The sequence below is a fragment of the Salmo salar genome, chromosome ssa03 (genome assembly GCF_905237065.1).
Source record: "Salmo salar chromosome ssa03, Ssal_v3.1, whole genome shotgun sequence".
Lineage (NCBI taxonomy): Eukaryota > Metazoa > Chordata > Actinopteri > Salmoniformes > Salmonidae > Salmo > Salmo salar.
This window is the reverse complement of record NC_059444.1, coordinates 20,682,617-20,705,077: the sequence shown is the minus strand read 5'-3', so window position 1 is coordinate 20,705,077 and position 22,461 is coordinate 20,682,617. Positions and strand designations below refer to the sequence as shown.

General features: G+C 42.5%; 1 protein-coding gene across 1 annotated transcript; it reads left to right on the top strand.

The window, feature by feature from the left end:
• Window positions 1–10,996: 10,996 nt before the first annotated feature.
• Window positions 10,997–12,569, top strand: LOC123741618 (E3 ubiquitin-protein ligase rnf152). Its single transcript, XM_045714628.1, has one exon. It carries the CDS (start codon window positions 11,403–11,405, stop codon window positions 12,183–12,185), a length of 783 nt encoding a protein of 260 aa, XP_045570584.1. The 5' UTR covers window positions 10,997–11,402; the 3' UTR covers window positions 12,186–12,569.
• The last annotated feature ends 9,892 nt before the right edge of the window (window positions 12,570–22,461 follow it).

The window sequence follows — 22,461 nt, the reverse complement described above, 5'->3', positions numbered from 1 at the left end:
GTGATCATATTACTCCAGTGCTAGCCTCCCAACACTGGCTTCCTGTTAAGGCAAGGGCTGATTTCAAGGTTTTACTGCTAACCTACAAAGCATTACATGGGCTTGCTCCTACCTATCTTTCTGATTTGGTTCTGCCGTACATACCTACACGTATGCTACGGTCACAAGACGCAGGCCTCCTAATTGTCCCTAGAATTTCTAAGCAACCAGCCTGAGGCAGGGCTTTCTCCTATAGAGCTCCATTTTTATGGAATGGTCTGCCTACCCATGTGAGAGACGCAGACTCGGTCTCAACCTTTAAGTCTTTATTGAAGACTCATCTCTTCAGTAGGTCCTATGATTGAGTGTAGTCTGGCCCAGGAGTGTGAAGGTGAACGGAAAGGCACTGGAGCAACGAACTGCCCTTGCTGCCTCTGCCTTGCCGGTTCCCCTCTCTCCACTGGGATTCTCTGCCTCTAACCCTATTACAGGGGCCGAGTCACTGGCTTACTGGTACTCTTCCATGCCGTCCCTAGGAGGGGTGCATCACTTGAGTGGGTTGAGTCACTGACGTGGTCTTCCTGTCTGGGTTGGCGCCCCTCTTTGGATTGTGCCGTGGCGGAGATCTTTGTGGGCTATACTCGACCTTGTCTCAGGATGGTAAGTTGGTGGTTGAAGATATCCCTCTAGTGGTGTGGGGGCTGTGCTTGGCAAAGTGGGTGGGGTTATATCCTGCCTGTTTGGCCCTGTCCGGGGGTATCATCGGATGGGGCCACAGTGTCTCCTGACCCCTCCTGTCTCAGCCTCCAGTATTTATGCTGCAGTAGTTTATGTGTCGGGGGGCTAGGGTCAGTCTGTTATATCTGGAGTATTTCTTTAGTGTCCTGTGTGAATTTAAGTATGCTCTCTCTAATTCTTTCTTTCTTTCTTTCTTTCTTTCTTTCTTTCTTTCTTTCTTTCTTTCTTTCTTTCTTTCTTTCTTTCTTTCTTTCTTTCTTTCTTTCTTTCTCGGGGGACCTGAGCCCTAGGACCATGCCTCAGGACTACCTGGCATGATGACTCCTTGCTGTCCCCAGTCCACCTGGCTGTGGTGCTGCTCCAGTTTCAACTGTTCTGTCTGCGGCTATGGAACCCTGACCTGTTCACTGGACGTGCTACCTGTCCCAGACCTGCTGTTTTCAACTTGAAACTCTCGACCTGCTCCACTACAGCCCCGTCGTTGTTATTGGGGGCCTGTTCGGCCCACCTTTTCCTCTAGTCCACGATCAGCTCCTTTGTCTTGCTCACATTGAGGGAGAGGTTGTTGTCCTGACATCACACTGCCAGTTCTCTGACCTCCTCCCTATAGGCCGTCTCATCGTTGTCGGTGATCAGGCCTACCACTGTTGTGTCGTCAGCAAACTTAATGATGGTGTTGTAGTGTAGCATCCGCGTCATCTGACGACTTCCGTATTGACGAGTCACTGGTACTTCCTGCATTAGTTTTTGCTTGTAAACAGAAATTCTGAGGATAGAATTATGGTCAGATTTGCGAAATAGAGGGCAGGGGAGAGCTTTGTATGCATCTCTGTGTGTGGAGTAAAGGTGGTCTAGGATTTTTTCCCCCCTGGTTGCACATTTTAAATGCTGGTAAAAACTTTGTAAAACTGATTTAAGTTTGCCTGCATTAAATACCCCGGCCACTAGGAGCGCTGCTTCTGGGTGAGCATTTTCTTCTTTGCATATGGACTTATAGAATTGGTTGAGAGCGGTCTTAATGCCAGTTTCGTTCTGTGGTGGTAAATAGATGGCTACGAATAATACAGATGAGAACTCTCTTGGTAGATAGTGTGGTCTACAGCTTATCATAAGGTACTCTACCTCAGGCGAGCAATACCTCAAGACATCTTTAATATTAGACATTGCGCACCAGCTGTTATTATCACTTGGTGCTGGGAGCCATGATCTACACTTATAGCTTACAAAATTTTTGCACCTCTCATCCAAGAGAGAATCTAAATACCCAAAACACAAGGTATAATGTAAAAGTTTTATTTCAATGAGCAAAAAACAGTAAAAATAACTACACCCCCAAGCCTCGTGCTGTTGTGTTTCCTGTTTCAGTCTCGTTGTCTGAAACTGAAGGCTCTATTGCTGAAATGCATTTCTTTTAAAATATAATAATTTTTTCAAAATTTTGGTTAGGAATCATTCTGATCCAATCCATTATATTTAAGAGTATATGAACTTTTGGGAAATTAATTGAATGTCAGTTTCTATTGCATAAGAGCTTTAAATGTTGCAATGCAGCTCTCATACCTCTAGGTGGCATTCTCCCTCCTCACAGCTGTACAGCTGATACAATAGAACAAGATAACTGGTCAGAGAGAAGAGATCCATTTGCCCAACCATCAGCCTATTGACCCACGCCAGAGGCTCCTCTCATCCTCCTCTCCACTCTCCTCTCTCCCTCTTCTTCTTTTCTCCATCCTCTTCCTCTCCCCTTTCTTCCCCTCATTTCCCCCAGTAAGGCTGGGGTTTCATCCTGCAGGGTGGCTCCTGAAGAAAGACAGGGAGGGGTTCATGCTGGGAGAGAGGAAGTAGAAGGGGGAAGCAGTAAAAAAAGAGATGATGGAAGAGAGAGGGGAGAGGATGGGTGATAAAGCAAAATAGGCAGTGTTGTGTTTGAGACTACCTAAAGTGAGACCGATTCCAAGACCAAGACGGGGGGGGGACAAGGGGTCCGAGACTGAGTCAAGACCGAGACCAGAGTCCAATTCAATAATAAGTGTTCAAAATGTCCAGTATTTCTGTGTTCATATTTCAGAACAACATATGGATTCTTTAGACATTCAAAATACAGAATAAATGCATCCTGGGGGAAAATAGAACCACTCTACAAATTATTACTAACCCAAACACAGTGGGGAACATTGGGCCTTCTACGCCTTCAGAAAAGCTCTAAGGATTCATAAAATAATTATTATAATAATATAATAATTTTTTATATATATATATATATATATATATATATATATATATATATATGTTTTTTTAATGATGTTCTGATTTAATCACTTCAGTTTTTGTTGGAAAGGAAAGGGTTAACACTGAAGCGCAAAAAAATATCCAATCAGAATTTCTCTTTGCTGGTCTCTGGGGAGATACATTTAGCTAGCTATATCAGCCATTGGCTAGGCCGTCAAAAGCTAGATAAAGGCATCTGCCATTCAACTGTATAGGGGAACATTGTGGAGTGACAGTTAATCAACCAATCACATTTTGACTTAATGGATGGGACCGCTTTTACCAAAACTTATGGAAACTTTTGCCTTCTTGAAGGCCAACAGGTCACAGCGCAATAGCGGTAGTTTTCCCATGATCTAGCTAGCTAGCTTTTGTTGTCGGCTAGTTTGCAGCAACTACAGAAGGTGTTGCCAAAGAGGATGTTGATGCACATTTTTTAGCTTCTCCCTTTTCAAGAATATCTTTCAACAAGAAGTTAAGTTTCAAATGATAATCATCTGGTGAGTGGAACTGTTTTGTTTTTTTAAATTGCAGCACCCTTGCTGTTGTTAGCCCTCTCTTTGAAAATAACTTGTGTGTGAAACATTGTTGCGTGTAAAGTGGAACTGACAGCATGTTAGCAATATGAAATCTTATTAAAATCTGTTTATATACATCCCCAGGAAGAATATGACACTTTTTCAATCATTTTCTGACAAGTGACCACTCAGATATGGTCATCTTCATAAATTCTTAGGTTTGGGAATTAAGTACACTAAGGCATTTGTGAAAATTCTATAGCAATATAGAGTAGGAAGCGGCCATGGGTTTGGACAATTAATAGACACTGAGGTAAATAAAACCGAGAAAAAAAAACATCTGTCTTGTCCAGGACCAGAGTCTACACAGACTGGTGCGCTATAGCCAATCAGAGCTATAGTAGGCATTTATACAAACAAGCCATTTGCCACAAGGGCCTGCCATCATTCACTTTGAACTGGACTGTGTGTTTACAGGCAGTAGGGCCTGCCTTCATTCACTTTGAACTGGACTGTGTGTTTACAGGCAGTAGGGCCTGCCTTCATTCACTTTGAACTGGACTGTGTTTACAGGCAGTAGGGCCTGTCATCATTCACTTTGAACTGGACTGTGTGTTTACAGGCAGTAGGGCCTGCCTTCATTCACTTTGAACTGGACTGTGTTTACAGGCAGTAGGGCCTGTCATCATTCACTTTGAACTGGACTGTGTGTTAACAGGCAGTAGGGCCTGCCATCATTCACTTTGAACTGGACTGTGTGTTTACAGGCAGTAGGACCTGACATCATTCACTTTGAACTGGACTGTGTGTTTACAGGCAGTAGGGCCTGGCATCATTCACTTTGAACTGGACTGTGTGTTTACAGGCAGTAGGGCCTGTCATCATTTACTATGAACTGGACTGTGTTTACAGGCAGTTGCAACAGCGCGACTTTATATCATTAGAACGCATTAGCTAAAAGCCACAGAATACAACTGAATGGATTTCTGCAAATATGTAAACACCACAGGAGTCATGTTACATTTGGGAACTTTACAGTCCTATTGATCAACCACACCATGAAAAGGTAGGCTCTCTCTCCCTCAGTTATGCACATCAACAAGAACAACAAATGCTAGCCAGGGCAAGATGCCAGCAGCATACCGCACTGCTGGCTTGCTTCTGAATCTAAGCAGGGTTGGTCCTGGTCAGTCCCTGAATGAGAGACCAGAGGGTGCTGGAAGTGGTGTTGGAGGGCCAGTAGGACGCACACTTTCCTCTGGTCTAAAAAAATATCCCAATACTCCAGGGTAGTGATTGGGGACATTGCCCTGTGTAGGGTGCCATCTTTCGGATGGGACGTTAAACAGGTGTCCTGACTCTCTGAGGTCATTAAAGATCCCTTGGCACTTATCGTGAGAGTAGGGGGGTTTTAACACCGGTGTCCTGGCTAAATCCCCAATCTGGCCTTCATACAATCATGGCCACCTAATCATCCCCAGTTTACAATTGGCTCATTCATCCACCCCTCCTCTCCCCTGTAACTAATCTCCAGGTTGTTGCTGTTCTCAGTCAACTTACCTGGTAAAGTAAGGGTCAAATAAAAAAGATGAGCTCAAATATAATGATGGAACATTAGATAAACCCTTTCAAACTTTTTCAGCTAGTTGGCCGTCAAAATTTCACTGATAAACGATGGGGAATTGTAGCCTCCTCGTCTTTCTGCAGCTTGCCTGCCAATGCAAGCTTGTCCCAACTAAGCACGCAAGCTAACTGGCTAAAGTTGGCTAGCTTGCTAGCTAGCTACTTCCAGATACAAATGAGAGAGCACCTCACTCTGACCATTTTGGGCTCCCGAGTGGCGCAGCGGTCTAAGGCACTGCATCTCAGTGCTAGACACGTAACTACAGACACCCTGGTATCCAGGATGTATCACATCCAGCACAATTGGCCCAGCGTCGTCCGGGTTTGGCCGGTGTAGGCCGTCATTGTAAATAAGAATTAGTTCTTAACTGACTTGCCTAGTTAAATAAAGGTTACATTTAAAAATAATAATAAAAAAATACTTGTTGTAGCAGAGCTGGTTAGGCTGTTTACATGTTATGTAGAGCGTTCTTGACTAACAATTACTTTTTTTGTCTAAGTTTACTCACACCGGTCATATTCAGCGGGTGTTGCGTTTTCGTAAGTTCATCAGTTATTCTGCACTCTGGCACATTCAGATGAGAGTGCTCTGAAATCGGAGTAGATAGGCAGAGTGATTTTGCAAATGCAATAGATTCTTGAACTAGCTAACCAAAGTACACCTGCATCTCTAGCTGTGTATAGCTAAAAGCCAGTCACTCACCCACTCCTCCAATGACATGACATCCTCCTAGGAGATAGCTAGCTAGCTAACGTTAGGCTCCGTGTTTTTAGCTTGCTATATAAATAGATACGCTAGCCTATTAGCCACGTTATGACTGACTCGTGATCATTGCCCTTGCTAGTTTGATTGAAATTGACATTCCCAGCCTTAGTTACATTTGTCTGGTTTTTTTGTTCAGAATATTGAGTCATTGAAACTGAAACGGTGCATCCTGAATGGAGGCAGCAAACGAATATTGGGAAATGCCTAATGATTGTGTTTTTGTATTCTTATGATTGGGACCTACTGGCTTATTATGTCAGAGTTTATGGACTTCTTATCCTTTAACATCATGCTGTGTGTGACTGCTGTCTTCCCATCTGCCCTATGCAGGGTGTAGTGGTGCCTGGAGAAGTGGATATACTCAAATATTGCCAAAAAGTTTCCAATTGGCTGGCCCAGCGAAGGAAAGGCAGCCCAGCAGTTTTCCTATAGATTTTTCATATTTTCACTCTCAAAATCATGTTTTTTAAAAGAAAAAAATACAAAAATGTGATGGTCTAAGTCCACAACAATGCTTAAACCACATCAATCTGATTGGGTGGGCCTGTCAGGGCCTGGCTCCCCAGTGGGTGGGCCTTTGTCCACCCAGGCCCACCCATGTCTACGCCCCTGGTGCATGATGACAATTGCGCATCACAAATAGCCTACTAACCAACACTTCAGACTTTTTCAATACCTGGTTTGCATAGTCATTATTATCTTAGATAGCATTTAATGGTAAATATCATAAGTTGAAACGTCTTTCCTACCCTACCGGCTACGGATGTCATTCTTCTGTGAGCTGCTCTATGCCAACAAAAAACAGCTGAGAGCTGCACACTCATGCTGCCTGCAGATAATATTCCACTGAAATTAGGCTGTGTTCGGAGCGCATGTGAATATATTTCACGTGATTTACGACTGTATACGCTAATTTGTGCATGGTTTCTCCATTTTACTACATCATTGATAAGTCCTATACCTCGACTTCAACTTTGATAAGCATCAGTAGGGATTAAGAAGTTTGTATACGCAATGCAGACTGAAAGGAAACTGGGCATATGGTTTATACCTGCGTATAGTCTCCACTACACTGTGGAATGGGATCTCTGTTTGTTTTACAAAGAGTGCGCTATCGTACACGAGTGCGCTGGTATTACGGTTGCTGTCCTTTCAGAATCACGAACCTGTCACACACTGAAGGCCTATAGGTTCGCCACTGCGCAAACATGTTTATAAAAGATATAAAGGCCGTTAAGATACTGTATTAATGATTCAAGAAAGGAGTGTATATATTTGGCCTGGCGAAGCGGTTTTATGCGCTGACTGAATGGAAGCTGATAATTATGAGTTCTTTACTCCGCTGGTCTCGGGAAGAAATTACGAGTCCTCACTGTCTGAGACCGAGTAAAAACCGAGTACACATGTATCCGACACCGAGACAAGACCAAGACACTCAATATATGGTCTCGAGACCGGCCTTGAGTACTACAACTATGAAAATAGTTTTGTAATACAAAAGAGAGGGAGTGAAAGAGGAAATGTGAAATTTAATTCGGATTTTCGCATGTGGAGAGAGCTACAGAGCGAATGCTCACCTTAGAAATGGCCAGGTAAGCCCCTCTTGACCCCCTGACCCTGGACTGATGATATCCACTCAGTACAGCCAAAAATCTCCAGGGTATTGGCATGCTTATTAAAGCAAGGACGATCATCCTTTCACTTGGTGTATATTGACCATGTGTCTAATGGTGTTAGGTTCCCCAACATACTCATGTAAACAATGGACACACACATGTTAGTACACACACACACACACAGCATCTGTGTGTACAAGGAGGCAGTAATAGATGTCCTCAGGCTATTCCTTTCTCATCTAGGTCATCAAGATGATTCACCAACCATCAGAGGGCAGATGTTATAAACCCAGGAAGCACTTTCATCTCCTCTGTAAATATGTGTGTCCAATCTGATAATGACACCGGCGCACACTTAGTGGTGACCCTAAAGGAAGAGAGGGAAATGCATAGTATCCTGAGACCTAACCATAGGTGATGACCTCTTCTCCCTGACAGGCTTAGACTAGCTGACAGACTCTCCCTTGGGAGTCACTCTGAGCAGCACCAATATTGACCCATGTCATCACTTGTGTTTAGTCATTTCTCTAATACCCTCCATAATATATGATGAATGGTAAAGTGTCAATGGGGAATTGTATGAATGAATGGAATTAGATTACATTACAAGATATTGGGGTGACGTTTCTCATTGTGGTTGCTATGGCAGCGTTAAAGAGATGATTGTATGGTTTCCATAGCAAGACTGCAAAGATCAAGCTCTTATTAACTTAAATGCTGGCTAAATTCTGGTAAACTGCCAGCTCCAGTTGAGAGCAGTTCAGAATCATGAAGATAAACAATTAAAGTCCCAAATACAGCAATTTGTGTCTGTTACCCTTGAAAAACAAGGGGAGAGATTATCCCATTCTTCTGAGTGATGAAGTAGAATGAAAAATGTAACCATTGAGTCCCTGCCTGAGCATGCAACCCCTTTGACGTCCAGTTGGGCTTCAAATGTGCCAAGGGGAGGGGAGGGGTGTAAGGAGGGGGATAAGAGGGGCGAGGAGGATTAGGGGAACAAAAGGATCCTTCTCTGTCATCTTAAAGAGGATCTTCTCCTGGCTCATCCCCTGCTCTCTGGCGGCAGATTTATTTTTCAGAGAGGGTGGCTGATGGAGGGAGGGAAAGAGGGAGGAGGACAGAGAGGAGATGGAGTGCAGATTTCAAAGTAATCTTTAACTTTAAGCCCTGCAGTCTCTCCCAAACGAAGCCCCCTTTCCCAGACACCGTGTTGTCTATGGCTCCCCAGTGGCAGCCCAGTAGCCTGGCACCCTCTCTTTTTTTCTCACGCTTTTGTCACGTTGGCATTTAAGTGCCATTTTTCACTGGCTGGATGACCAAGTGAAGGAGCCCCTTTGAGGGACATGAAAGAGACAGACTTTAACTACCCAGCCCAGTCTCCTCTTAAAACAATACCAAACGGGAAACAAATACCCACTTTGTTGCCAGAATTCTTTCAGGCATGTTCTATATCAGAATCACTCGGAGGCAAGATGACTAGTTAAAATGAGAGTTTGGGGAACAGTTACCCCCTGGAGACAATGGAGATCTATAATAGGAGAATAGAGGGAGATGTACTGCTTTATGCTGCATTTGTTATGATCCTTTCATCCAATAGCTTTTCACAAGATGGATGAAGACATTTTGACTTCAACTAATGCTATTTTTTTTCAATGACCATAATTTACCTCCATTAAAGAAACGTTGCTATCATGTTACACACACACACACACACACACACACACACACACACACACACACACAGAGAGCGAGAAAGAGATCCCATTCCACAGTCTCATTAATATTTCACTAGTTGTAACCGTAGCAAGCATGAGAGGCCACAATGATATTTGGTCGAGTAATTAATGAAGACAATGGATCTATTCAAATTCATGAGAAAAAAAAACACACTTTACAATGAAACAACATTGTTGCCAGATGATTATAGCAATACATATCCACCTGTAAAACCCTGTAGAAGAGAATTTTATATCTGACACACATGCATCAGATGAACCCTAGTTCTGAGCAGTGAGGAGGTCCTGGCCCACTCTTCCTCCATTGCCTAAGACCTTTATTACACCCCTTGTTCTCACCTCCTACTTCTCAGTTTTAAGATGGACTTTATGTGCTTACAAACCCTTACAGTCATCAGCCTTGGTCTCCACTATGGCCTCCATAGACAACCCCATGGTGAACTGAGGTAGAGTTAATCCCAAATGAGATGGGGTTGGTACAGGGGGGGCCAGGTCCTGCTGTTTGTAGCCTGACTACATTGCAGGTGGTGGTGCTAGTTGAGTTGAAAGCTGTTTTGCTTATACTGTATAATCCCAGCCCCAGGCTGTAGGTTACATTCAGACACACAGAGACATGCAGTATATGAACGTGTACGTAAGTAATGCATTCACGTACAACACACACACACACACATCAGCTTCATGTACAACTTCCCATGGAATATGCAACACAATCACACACACCAATTCCTTCAGAGGCTCTGTCAGACACTGAACACTTAACCTGTGCTTTGATCCAACACTCCTAGCTAACAGGGAGGCTGACTGACTGACAACATAATACAAATCTGTACCTAAGGGTTAACTCGGACAGGTCAAGGGTTAATGATCATTTTTCACTTCTATTATCATGTCAAAGAGATGCGCATTCAGCACTGATTTTGGCAAAATACAATAAAGAGAACATCAGTAAAAATGTTTATTGAAGGTATGGTGTTCATTTACCTCATTTGTCAGATACAGTCTAATCTATATCACATATCAACACATGAAATTCACCTGATGATCCATACATGTACACTTATTGATTAGGATGGGTGTTTGTGTGTGTGTGTGCAGAACAACAAACCAAGTCTGAGTGTAACCTAAAGCCTGGGGCTGGGATTAAACAGTTAAAGTATATATGATGCAGTATAAGGCATCTTCAGGCTATACACACAGACAGCGAGAAGCCCACGCTGCACATTCTGAAATCACATTCTAAACACTCCACATCGACTCACTTTGTGTCGGTTTTTAGCTATGATACTGGTTCAGATTGTCTGCACTGGCTAAAAAATAAGTTATTTTATTATTTGCTGCCCATTTTGGTCAATAAACTATGATAGGGGTGCAAAAATCTCATAAAACTAATTTGAGTAAGCAGTTTTTTTGGATGGGATGAGTGGCAGGCGGGAGGTGTCGTCGCATGGTGCTGATTAGAATCACTGGCGCTGTCCACTAAGTGTGGTGCTGAAATGTCTAAAACAGCAGTGCGCAGACTGATCACAATACAGATGTTAACTATTTCACTCAAATGACAAGATGTAGGCTTATCTCTAAAACGACGAATATGCCTATTGTTTTTGTTTGTTCAGATAGGCTGTAGGCTACGCAAATACATACTTGGCAGGAGGATAGATTAGATGTTTTGCAGTAAGGGTTAATTCCTTTAAGTATGCAACAGGTTTTGATCTAAACGGGTTTAAACCTGAATAATCTGATCATGTAGCCTAATCTGGCACTGTTCTGGGTTGTGCAGTACCCCAGTTGCGCCCCAGACTTGTGAACCAAACAGCTCTACAGGGGGAACGACTCTAATCTAGATTCTGGTTCATGCCGAGCTTCAGCAACGGGGGAAGGGAACCGTGAATGCTGCTCTGTCCTATCCTCTGTGAGAGAGAGGGCTAAAACTGCTGCCGCCTCTTCACCGACTCAGCTAGGAAACCCCCAGCGTTACCTCATCAAATTCCTATTGCGTCGTATTACATCTCTATTCCGGGATTTGATGATAACAAAACCACACAGAATGGCGGCGATGGAACTGACTGCGTCTGTGTGAGCCCGAGTGAGAGGCAGTGGAAATCATTTGATCACATCAGAAGTTATTTTGAGCATGTAAACATTCGAGGATGACATGGCAGAGGCGCCGAGTGTAGCAGGAACTAAAGGAATCGGGGCGCAGGTGTATGAAGATGTTTCCCTCTATGAGGAATATGAGTGTAAAATATGCTACAACTACTTCGACCTGGACCGTCGCACGCCCAAAATTCTGGAATGTTTGCACACTTTCTGTGAGGAGTGTCTGAATACTCTCCACCTTCGTGAGGACCGAGGATGGCGCATCGGCTGCCCTCTCTGTCGCCACCGGACCCCGGTGCCTGAGTACAGGATACACAACCTCCCCAACAACACTAAAGTCACAGATGCTTATCCATTCTACATCCAGGATGACAGTCTTCCGCAGGACATCCTGCCACCGTATCCTCCTCCTTTGCACCCAGCGCTCACTGCCGCGTACCGCCGCGAGGTGGCGAACGAGGCAGCCGTAGCTGCGCAGGACCAGGCTATCCCGTCTGTAGCTGTGGTCGGAGGTAATGCCGCTGCGAACTCTTACGACGGTGCTGGATACGAGAGCTGTCAGAACTGTAGGCGCATCGTGCTAACCACCGGCTGTGTGTGCGCCATTTTCGGCTTCGTCTCCATGCTTGTGCTGCTGTTTCTGGGACTCATATTCGTGCATAACTTCAACAACCCTCCGTCTCCAGTCGGCCCTATCTGTTTGTCTGTAGCCAGCATCATGGCCATGTTCTCTGTTGTTATGACGTGGTTGGTGTGCTGGTTGAGATACAGGCCTGACCCGGAACCCGGACGTGCTGCCTCCTCCAATGCCAGCAGGAGACATGTAAATGTTTTATGAGATTACATTTAAAATGTGTTCACTTCGTTGTATTCATTTATTGACGTGTCAGTTATTAAGTGTAGGGTATGCTATATATACTCAAGTTTGTTATACACAGTAATTAAGCCATGATACACTCCTTTCTGTAGCCTGGTTGACATAGAAGGGGAGTGTATCACATGCTAGTGATCCCATATTATTGGACCAATTGAATTGTGTAAAATGTCTGCCCTATTTAGTGTTGCATCACATTGTGTTCCTCGTCTGCCTCTGGGCCTGTCATATCACCCTGAATGTAGGCTAGGTCTTGACTCATAGTCAGATTGTGTATTCTTCTGTGTCAAATGTGTTGCCCATATTCACATTAACCAAAGAATAAAGCTAATGAACAAGTGTCATCTGCCCTTGCTGTCCTGGCTGTTATGTATAGGTTAGTACTATTTGATGGCAGAAAGGATTTCGAGCAGTTTCTTAGTTAGCCGGACCCTGGGATGTAGCCCTTCAGATGGTTTTATGACATTGATTCAGGCAGTGCTCAAGTGTTATATTTGTAATAGAAGTGATCCTTGAGTCTTGATCTGCCAGCCCTTTCCCTCCTTTCTGATCTGGCATTACTGGATAAGTGTACATGTATTTGTACTTCATATTGATTGTTATGACTACATTGCCTCACCTGGGCCCAGTTTTTTCAAAGTTATCTATCTGGGTTTCGCCTATAGGATAGGATTAAATGCATAGAAATAGAATGAACAGAACTCACAAATCATTGACATGAATGGGGACTACCGTTCTATTTATTCCATTTTTATGCATTTAATCCTACCGAATTCCGCATAGATAACCTTTTGAAAAACTGGGCCCAGAGGGCGCGAATCCCAGGCTCAAATCAGAATAAGGATTTACCACTGGCGCCCTCCTGTGGCTCATACAGTTACACCACTTGACAATGAAACGACTGAATTCTGTGCAGCTCACTGATGCTGCATGAATCTCAATGTACTTGTCACGATCTGTGATACACTAAGCTACTATAAAAGCCTATCATTGGAAGCCTTCACGCTGACAGAATCTACTGATTTAGGTTCTGGTCTTATAAAGAGAACAATGCAGGGTTTTCCACATCATCAAGCAGAGATGGTAGGCTACCCACATCCTCTACTTGGTATCCCATTTTCTTATTCTCATGGTGGGAAATACACTCCCTGTCAAAGTGAATATTGTTCACACTAAAACATTTTCCATGGAGGTCCCTGGATGGAGAGATGAAATAATGACATTAGATCAGGGAGAGCTATGGGGTTCCAATGTTGATGGGGGAAATCTACTCCCACAATGATGAAAGGTATTAGGTTACAGGTTGATGAGGCACCACAGGGTAAATGGTGGGACATTTCTAATAGCACTATGACGGATAAGTATTTTTTTGTACACACATTTCTGGTAAATGCCAGATGGGCTGGTCCATCTTCAGCTTAGTGTGCCTGTCTAAGATGTTTTTTTTTGTTGCACAAAATGATCATGATCTGGCTAACAGTGGGGACCTCAAGGGAAAAAATGGACTGGAGGGCCGTGAGAAAAAAAGCATGGCTGTTAAGGGGGCCTCGAGGGAAAAATGTGTATTAGAAATGCCAGTTCCGATTTTTTTTTTGTCCAAGTCCGCCCCTGCACAAACACACTCAAACAAATTAACACACCAGACCGAGCGCCAGGATAAAGTGACTAAGAGGGCAGTTGAAATCGGTGAGGGGGTAACATTTTGGAATTATATTGAATTCTGCTTATATCGCGCTATACAACAATAAACAAATGCTGAGACTCCAAAATCATTGATTGAGTGTTTTTGAAGTGACAGGTTGGCGCGAAATCTGTCGCCTATCTCCGCTGTACTGTATCAGCACAAGGGACAGCGCCATACACACTAACGCAAGGCCGTTTTGGGAATGAATATAAGCTACAAGATAGATGGGGTAATTCACCTATTACAAACATCTTATGTGAATGCAGCCGCACACACAGCTGTCTTACAAAAATAATGCAAACTAAATGCTGAAAGTAGTAGCCTAGTTATTCATCCATGCAAACAAACATAGTGAATAGCAGTTTGACTTAGAATAAAGACACAGTTGTGAATGAGAACAAATTAATGCGAACAGAACAAAACAGCAGTACCAAATAAGCCCAGTAAACAAAACATCTGATCCATAAAGGCATGACACAAGCTATATTTAGGCTTGTCACATTTAACAGTAAACAAACACAGTAAACAAAAGGCGACTGGAGATCTAAATAACCAAAGCATAACGTACAGCCTGCTACAGTGAAATGCAGCCATGCACACCTGTCTTGACAAATAAACACGCCTATAGGCCCTTTTCAAACATGGAAAACCGCTCATGAGTACAGCAACTCGTTGTGATATGCACAATGAAGCAATACCAGACTTCAATTCACACATTTCCAATACGTATAGTTCTATTTACAACCACGAAAATCAGTAGGCTGCCAAGAAAACCATAATAGAATGTATCTATTTCTATGAGGAATCATACCGTTATGTAGCTACAGTGCATTCGGGAAAGTAGTCAGACCTCTTAACTTTTTCACATTTTGTTACATTACAGCCTTATTCTAAAATGTATTAAATTGTTTTTCCCCCCTCATCAATCTACACACAATACCCCATGAAGCCAAAACAACAGGTTTTTAGACATTTTTGCAAATGTATTCAAATAAAAAAACTGAAATGGAACATTTACATACAGTACCAGTCAAACGTTTGGACACACCTACTCATTCATACTTTGAAGAATCTCAAATATAAAATATATTTTGATTTGTTTAACACTTTTTCGGTTACTACATGATTCCCTATGTGTTATTTCATAGTTTTGATGTATTCACTATTATTCTACAATATAGAAAATAGTGAAAAACCCTGTAATGAGTAGGTGTGTCCAAACTTTTGATTGGTACTATAAGTATTCAGACCCTTTACTCAGTACTTTGTCGAAGCACCTTTGGCAGTGATTACAGCCTCGAGTCTTCTTGTGTATGACGCTACAAGCTTGGCACACCTGTATTTGGGGAGTTTCTCCCATTCTTCTCTGCAGATCCTCTCAAGCTCTGTCAGGTTGGATGGGGAGCATCATTGCACAGCTATTTTCAGATCTCTCTAGAGATGTTCTATCAAGTTCAAGTCCGGGCTCTGGCTGGGCCACTCAAGTACATTCAAAGACTTGTCCCGAAGCCACTCCTGTGTTGTCTTGGCTGTGTGTTTAGGGTTGTTGTGCTGTTGGAAGGTGAACCTTCACCCCAGTCGGAGGTCCTGAGTGCTCTGGAAAAGGTTTTCATCAAGGATCTCTCTGTACATTCATCTTTCCCTCGATCCTGACTAGTCTCCCAGTCCCTGCCACTGAAAAACATCCCCACAGCATTTTTATTTAATTTGATTTATTTAACCTTTATTTAACTAGGAAAGTCAGTTAAGAATAAATTCTTATTTACAATGATGGCCTACCCCGGCCAAACCCGGACGACGCTGGGCCAATTGTGCGCCGCCCTATGGGACTCACAATCACGGCCAGATGTGATACTACAGTCCCTGGTTCGTATCCAGGCTGTGACACCTCTTTTACTGAGATGCAGTGCCTTACACCGCTGCACCACTCGGGAGCAGTGGTCTGGTGCCAGGTTTCCTATAGACGTGAAGCTTGGAATTCAGGCCAAAAAGTTCAATCTTGGTTTCATCAGACCAGGGAATCTTGTTTCTCATGGTCTGAGTCCTTTAGGTGCCTCTTAGCAAACTCTAAGCGGGCTGTCATGTGCCTTTTACTGAGGAGTGGCTTCCGTCTGGCCACTCGACCATAAAGGCTTTTGGTGGAATGCTGCAGAGATGGTTGTCATTCTGGAAGGTTCTCCCATCTCCACAGATTAACTCTGTAGCTCTGTCAGAGTTACCATCAGGTTCTTGTATACCTCCCTGACCAAGGCCCTTCTCCCGCAATTGCTCAGTTTGGCAGGGCGGGCCAGCTCTAGAAAGAGCCTTGGTGGTTCCAAACTTCTTGAATTTAAGAATGATGGAGGCCACTGTGTTCTTGGGAACCTTCAATGCTGCAGAAATGTTTTGGTACCCTTCCCCAGATCTGTGCCTTGACACAATCCTGTTTCGGAGCTCTACGGATAATTCCTTCGACCTCATGGCTTGGTTTTTGCTCTGACATGCACTGTCAACTGTGAGACCTTATATAGACAGATGTGTGCCTTTCCAAATCATGTCCAATCAATTTAATTTACAACAGGTGGAATGTGCAATAATTTGTTTATATCTTTTTCGCTTTGTCATTATGGGGTATTGTGTGTAGATTGATCAATAAAAAAAAGAAATGTAATCCATTTTAGAATAAGGCTTTAATGTAACAAAATGTGGAAAACGTCAAGGGGTCTGAATACTTTCCGAATGCACCAGGGGCATCATTTGGTTTTTGCATTGGGAATTATATTGAATTCTGCTTATATCAAACTATATCACAATAAGCATAACAGTTAAAAAATTTTATTGCACCTTTTATTTAACCAGGTAGGCCAGTTGAGAACAAGTTCTCATTTACAACTGCGACCTGGACAAGATAAAGCAAAGCAGTGCGACAAAAACAACACAACTCTGTGAAGTTACACATAAACAAATGTACAGTCAATAAAACAATAGAAAAATCTATGTACAGCGTGTGGAAATGTAGAAGAGTAGGGAGGGTGGCAATAAATAGGCCATAGAGGTGAAATAATTACAATTTAGCATTAACACTGGAGTAGATGTGATAGATGTGCAGATGATGATGTGCAAGTAGAGATACTGGGGTGCAAAAGAGCAAGAGGGTAAGTAATAATATGGGGATGAGGTAGTTGGGTGTGCTATTTACACATTGACTGTGTACAGGTACAGTGATCGGTAAGCTGCTCTGACAGCTGATGCTTAAAGTTAGTGAGGGAGATCTAAGACTCCAGCTTCAGTGATTTTTGAAGAACTGTAAGGAAAGGCGGCCAAAGGAAGTGTTGGTTTTGGGGATGACCAGTGAAATATACCTGCTGGAGCACGTGCTACGGGTGGGTGTTGCTATGGTGACCAGTGAGCTGAGGTATGGCGGGGCTTTCCCTAGCAAAGACTTATAGATGACCTGGAGCCAGTGGGTTTGGCGACGAATATGAAGCGAGGGCCTGCCAACGAGAGCATACAGGTCGCAGTGGTGGGTAGTATATGGGGCTTTGGTGACAAAACGGATGGCACTGTGATAGACTACATCCAGTTTGCTGAGTAGAGTGTTGGGGGCTATTTTGTAAATGACATCGCCGAAGTCAAGGATCGGTAGGACGGTCAGTTTTTTACGAGGGTATGTTTGGCAGCATGAGTAAAGGAGGCTTTGTTGCGAAATAAGAAGCCAATTCTAGATTTAATTTTGCATTGGAGATGCTTAATGTGAGTCTGGAAGGAGAGTTTACAGTCTAACCAGACACCTAGGTATTTGTAGATGTCCACATATTCTAAGTCAGAACCGTCCAGACTAGTGATGCTAGTCGGGCGGGAGGGTGCGGGCAGCAATCGGTTGAAGAGCATGCACTTAGTTTTACTAGCATTTAAAAGCAGTTGGAGTCCACGGAAGGAGTGTTGTATGGCGTTGAAGCTCGTCTGGAGGGTTGTTAACACAGTGTCCAAAGAAGGGCCAGAAGTATACAGAATGGTGTCGTCTGCGTAGAGGTGGATCAGAGACTCACCAGCAGCAAGAGTGAAATCATTGATATATACAGAGAAAAGAGTCGGCCCGAGAATTGAACCCTGTGGCACCCCCATAGAGACTGCCAGAGGTCCGGACAACAGGCCCTCCGATTTGACACACTGAACTCTATCTGAGAAGTAGTTGGTGAACCAGACGAGGCAGTCATTTGAGAAGCCAAGGCTATTCAGTCTGCCAATAAGAATGTGGTGATTGACAGAGTCGAAAGCCTTGGCCAGGTCGATGAAGACGGCTGCACAGTACTGTCTTTTATCAATGGTGGTTATGATATCGTTCAGGAACTTGAGCTTGGCTGAGGTGCACCCATGACCAGTTCGGAAACCAGATTGCATTGTGGAGAAGGTACGGTGGGATTCGAAATGGTCGGTGATCAGTTTGTTAACTTGGCTTTCAAAGATTTTAGAAAGGCAGGGCAGAATGGATATAGGTCTCTTAACAGTTTGGGTCTAGAGTGTCTCTCCCTTTGAAGAGGGGAGACACTCTAGACCCAAACTGTTAAAGACCTGTTTAAGACCTATATCCAAGACGCACTACTCTTTGTAGCGTCTTGCAGTTGGATGTCAAGCATTTGCCATACCAAGCGGTGACGCAGCCAGTCTCGATGGTGCAGCTGTAAAACATTTTGAGGATCTGAGGGCCCATGTCAATTCCTTTCAGCCTCCTGAGGAGAAAGATGCTTTGTCGTGCGATGTTCATGACCATGTTGGTGTGTTTGGACCATGATGGCATGTGATTCAGTATTACAGTAGTGTCATTATTTTTAAATTAACCAGCTTACGATGGCATTTGACATCAAGATGCCAACATCAGAGCGAGGATGACCCAGGCTCCTGCAGGGTGAAAGGTCAATTGAGAGCTTATGGTTTAGTTTAGGGTATACAGGAGGAGGGCCAAGGGGCTCACACAGTAGCCTGGGGGTATGGATGGAGGGCTATGCATGGGGTTGTAGGTATAGCCATATGAGTTCACCATAGGGATAATAAACTATAAACTCACCACTGTCTCCAGTCATCATCCATGGTCAATAATAGTATTAAAGGAAACTGCTGCATGGCCTGAGGGCTCCCATGCCCCTCTACTCATCTTTCTCTCTTCTTCTCTTTCTCCTGCTCACCAAGCCCACTTTATAGGCTCACTGTCATGCAAAATGCCCCTAGTTTGAGCTCTGGGTGTAGGGCCTCAGATCACATGTAATTGATAACATCAAACACATTAGAGGTAATGTAGCCATTGTTGAATAAGCTTAGGCCCACAAGTCCTACCTTACCTGTAGGCTATATGGGCAACCAATGACCAAATGCTTCAGATACTGTGTAACCATAATAATATTTTGTCCCTGAGAAGCTATTCTTTGTTTGCAACCTTTTTGCAAATATCCATATATGGCTGCATTGAGAGCTAATGTTCTGACTGGGCTATGCTGATAGGCTATTGTTTTAACATATCATATCTTGGGGACAGTATAGCCTACACAAACATTGGCTATGACATTACTTGGTGTATATAAAATCATGTTACTTTCATGTGAGAATTACCGCCACTGTCACAGTGGCAAACATTTATCTGTGGACTTAATACATCGTTGTTTACACTTAAAGTAAATGGGAAATGGCTTTCAACCATTCCTTAGTCATTTTAATGACCTGAAAACAGTGTGTAAAGTCATCACAGCAACAAGTTCCGACTGTAAACGCATGGTGTTCTGTCATCATAATGTGAGAATGATAAGGTTCCCACATTATGGACCATTGACTTTAAGAGCGATCATTGAAAAGAAAAACTCCAAACCTCCATTATTGACGTTTTTCTGATTCATACGGATTATATTGTTGCTATTAAATGGTCAGATTGAACTAGACTTTTGATCAATATATTTATATTAGGCTACAATTTCCCAAAAACATAAGTCAGCTTTCATAATTGAAAGAACTCGTCAATAAATAAATGAATCAAAATACCATGACATGTGGGTTTATTATATCGAAAATGACAGAATTTTGAGATCAGAACCAGACCAAATTCCTAACGGTACTTTCTTGTTTCCTCGCGGCCTATACGTGACAGATTTGTTGTTGTTAAGTTTTTCAATTCATTTTGATCTCTGATACATCACAAGGTTATTTTGGTTCTGAGCCTGCACTGAATGCTACGAGTTTTATTTTCTACACTGAGGCATTTTGGTCTTTATTTTTCGATGCATTTTGTTGAGGACATTTCTGACTTGATCGAGGAAATTTCTGACTTCGATTTTCCCCTTCACTAATTGATTTGACACGGATATCCAGTATCCCTTTCATGATAATTAAACTTCGTATCATAACTTTGTTTTTGCACCATTCCATCTTTTATGGCGATATAGAGTTTCAGTAAGTCCTTCATGTCCCGTGGATGTATTTGTGTAGGAGGAAAGGGGAATGTAACTCACCTCGAACCCTGTGAACAACAACATTATCAGGCTGCATGCTGGGGATGTTGCTGTACGAAGTAGCCAAACCATTTCTTTAGAAAAGAAATACCGTTTTCATTGATCTCACTGCATGTTTTAAATGTCACAATATGGTCATTATTATTATCATTATTACTACGTTATTAACAGGCCAACATGTTTTGTTAATGCACGATTGGAAGGTTAAGTCCCATGCTCGTAAAATGATCAATAATCGTACTTTCAGATATATTGTGAAAATTCTTTAGAACGTTTACCATATTAGTACATTGGATTATCACAAATAACGCATATGCCTCCGACCATTAAACATGGCTAATTGTCACAGTTCAACAAGACCACAAAACAGTCAAATGAATCCTCATGTCTCTGTGTCAATAATCGACCATTTGCAAGCATGTGTTAGTTACACCAACGTGTGGTTGAACCGTAGGTCATGCATGGTCCTAATGTCGAATTAGTCGACCATTAGGCGAAGAAGTTCCTCATGTAGACTTTTGTGCTGAAACTCTGAAGAAAGAAAGCAATTTCTCCATTTGCACGTGAAAAAACTCCCGTGTCCATACCATATCCCCCTCGTGCGTTCCTGTAGAAAGACATTTGGAAGAGACTTTTCAGTTCCCAAAAAGGTGAACGTAAAAGCAGGCCTTCATTAACTATGGGATACCCCATTTCCATCTCTAAGATGTCTTTTGGCTAACAGTCATTCTTATTCTGTTAGGTTTTATTAGATCTCAGGTGACAAAAACGACAGCAATGGTCATGGAACAGGGTTAGAAGAAAAGCCGCAAACAACCACTTTCCTAATGATTTTTAATGCCGTAGACTATACTAGTAATGGTTATTCAATATAATGTTAATTTATTATTATTATTATTATTATTATTATTATTATGCCTGTTTATCTCCATAGTTAACATTGTGTGAGATTTATTTTGATCATACAATGTTTTATTATTAAAGGATATTTATCAGAAATAATAAGAGCCCCAATTATAATAATAATACTTATTATTATTATTATTATTATTATTATAATAATAGGCCTAATATCCCATGTATTTCTTAATATGTAGATATATGAATAAGACATACTAATCATCTGTTGCTCTTTTTTTACACCATAAGGACATCGCTAAAAACGACATATAACGAAGTTATTCCCATTGATAAAGAAGTGACACCATTATGCAAATACTAGGCTATGGTTGGCTTTAGGCATAGGGCTTACTCATCAGAAGCATTTATTAGTGTTCAGCTATCCCAGCAAAATCAATTAAAATCATATCTAATGACGCTCTCCCTTGTGGAGATTCCAGCTTGGTATGGCGGCTCCTTGCTCCACAGTGACCGCCTTAATCCGGTTAGGGAGCACCTGGGACCACGACGCTCCATAATCACCTCGTATTAAGGGCCGCGGTGCACCCGGGCGCGCACTCAGAGATACGGAGATGGCAATTATGCCATCCAATATTCCGAATGAAAACCACTCTCGAATACACTTTTCTGTTTATACACAGAAGTATTTTTGTCAACAAAATTCAGCTGTGGTGAATGTTAAACTGAGGTAATGTTGTAGGGCTCAATTTGTTGAAGTTGACCCCGTTGTTGTCGGCCTTTATAGAGCACAATAGTGTAATAGCTGCTGATATGCCTAAATCCCTTTTAATGCAACAACAAAAAACATGACAAAAAGATAATGTGGGATTATGAATTGTTGATCAAGTTGATTATATTCCAGGCCCCAAACAGCCACGACTCCCACAAGTAGCCTGTAGGGGAAAATGCCGCCTCAAGAAATGTCACATTTCTGACAGAAAAATATTTAGATATGTGCATACTGGCTATTCTTCTGCAAACACATTTTGAACGGAAATAAGTGGGCAAAAATGATTGTTATTCAATAAAAGTAGAATCTTTAGAAAGTTGGCGTTTTGCCCCACTATCAGGTCAAAACGTAGAATATTATTTATTTTTAATTGTTTTGTAATTGACTCTTAAAAGCTAAGATATCGTATTTTTATTAAATAAATCAAATATCCGAACAAAATGGCATTGCACT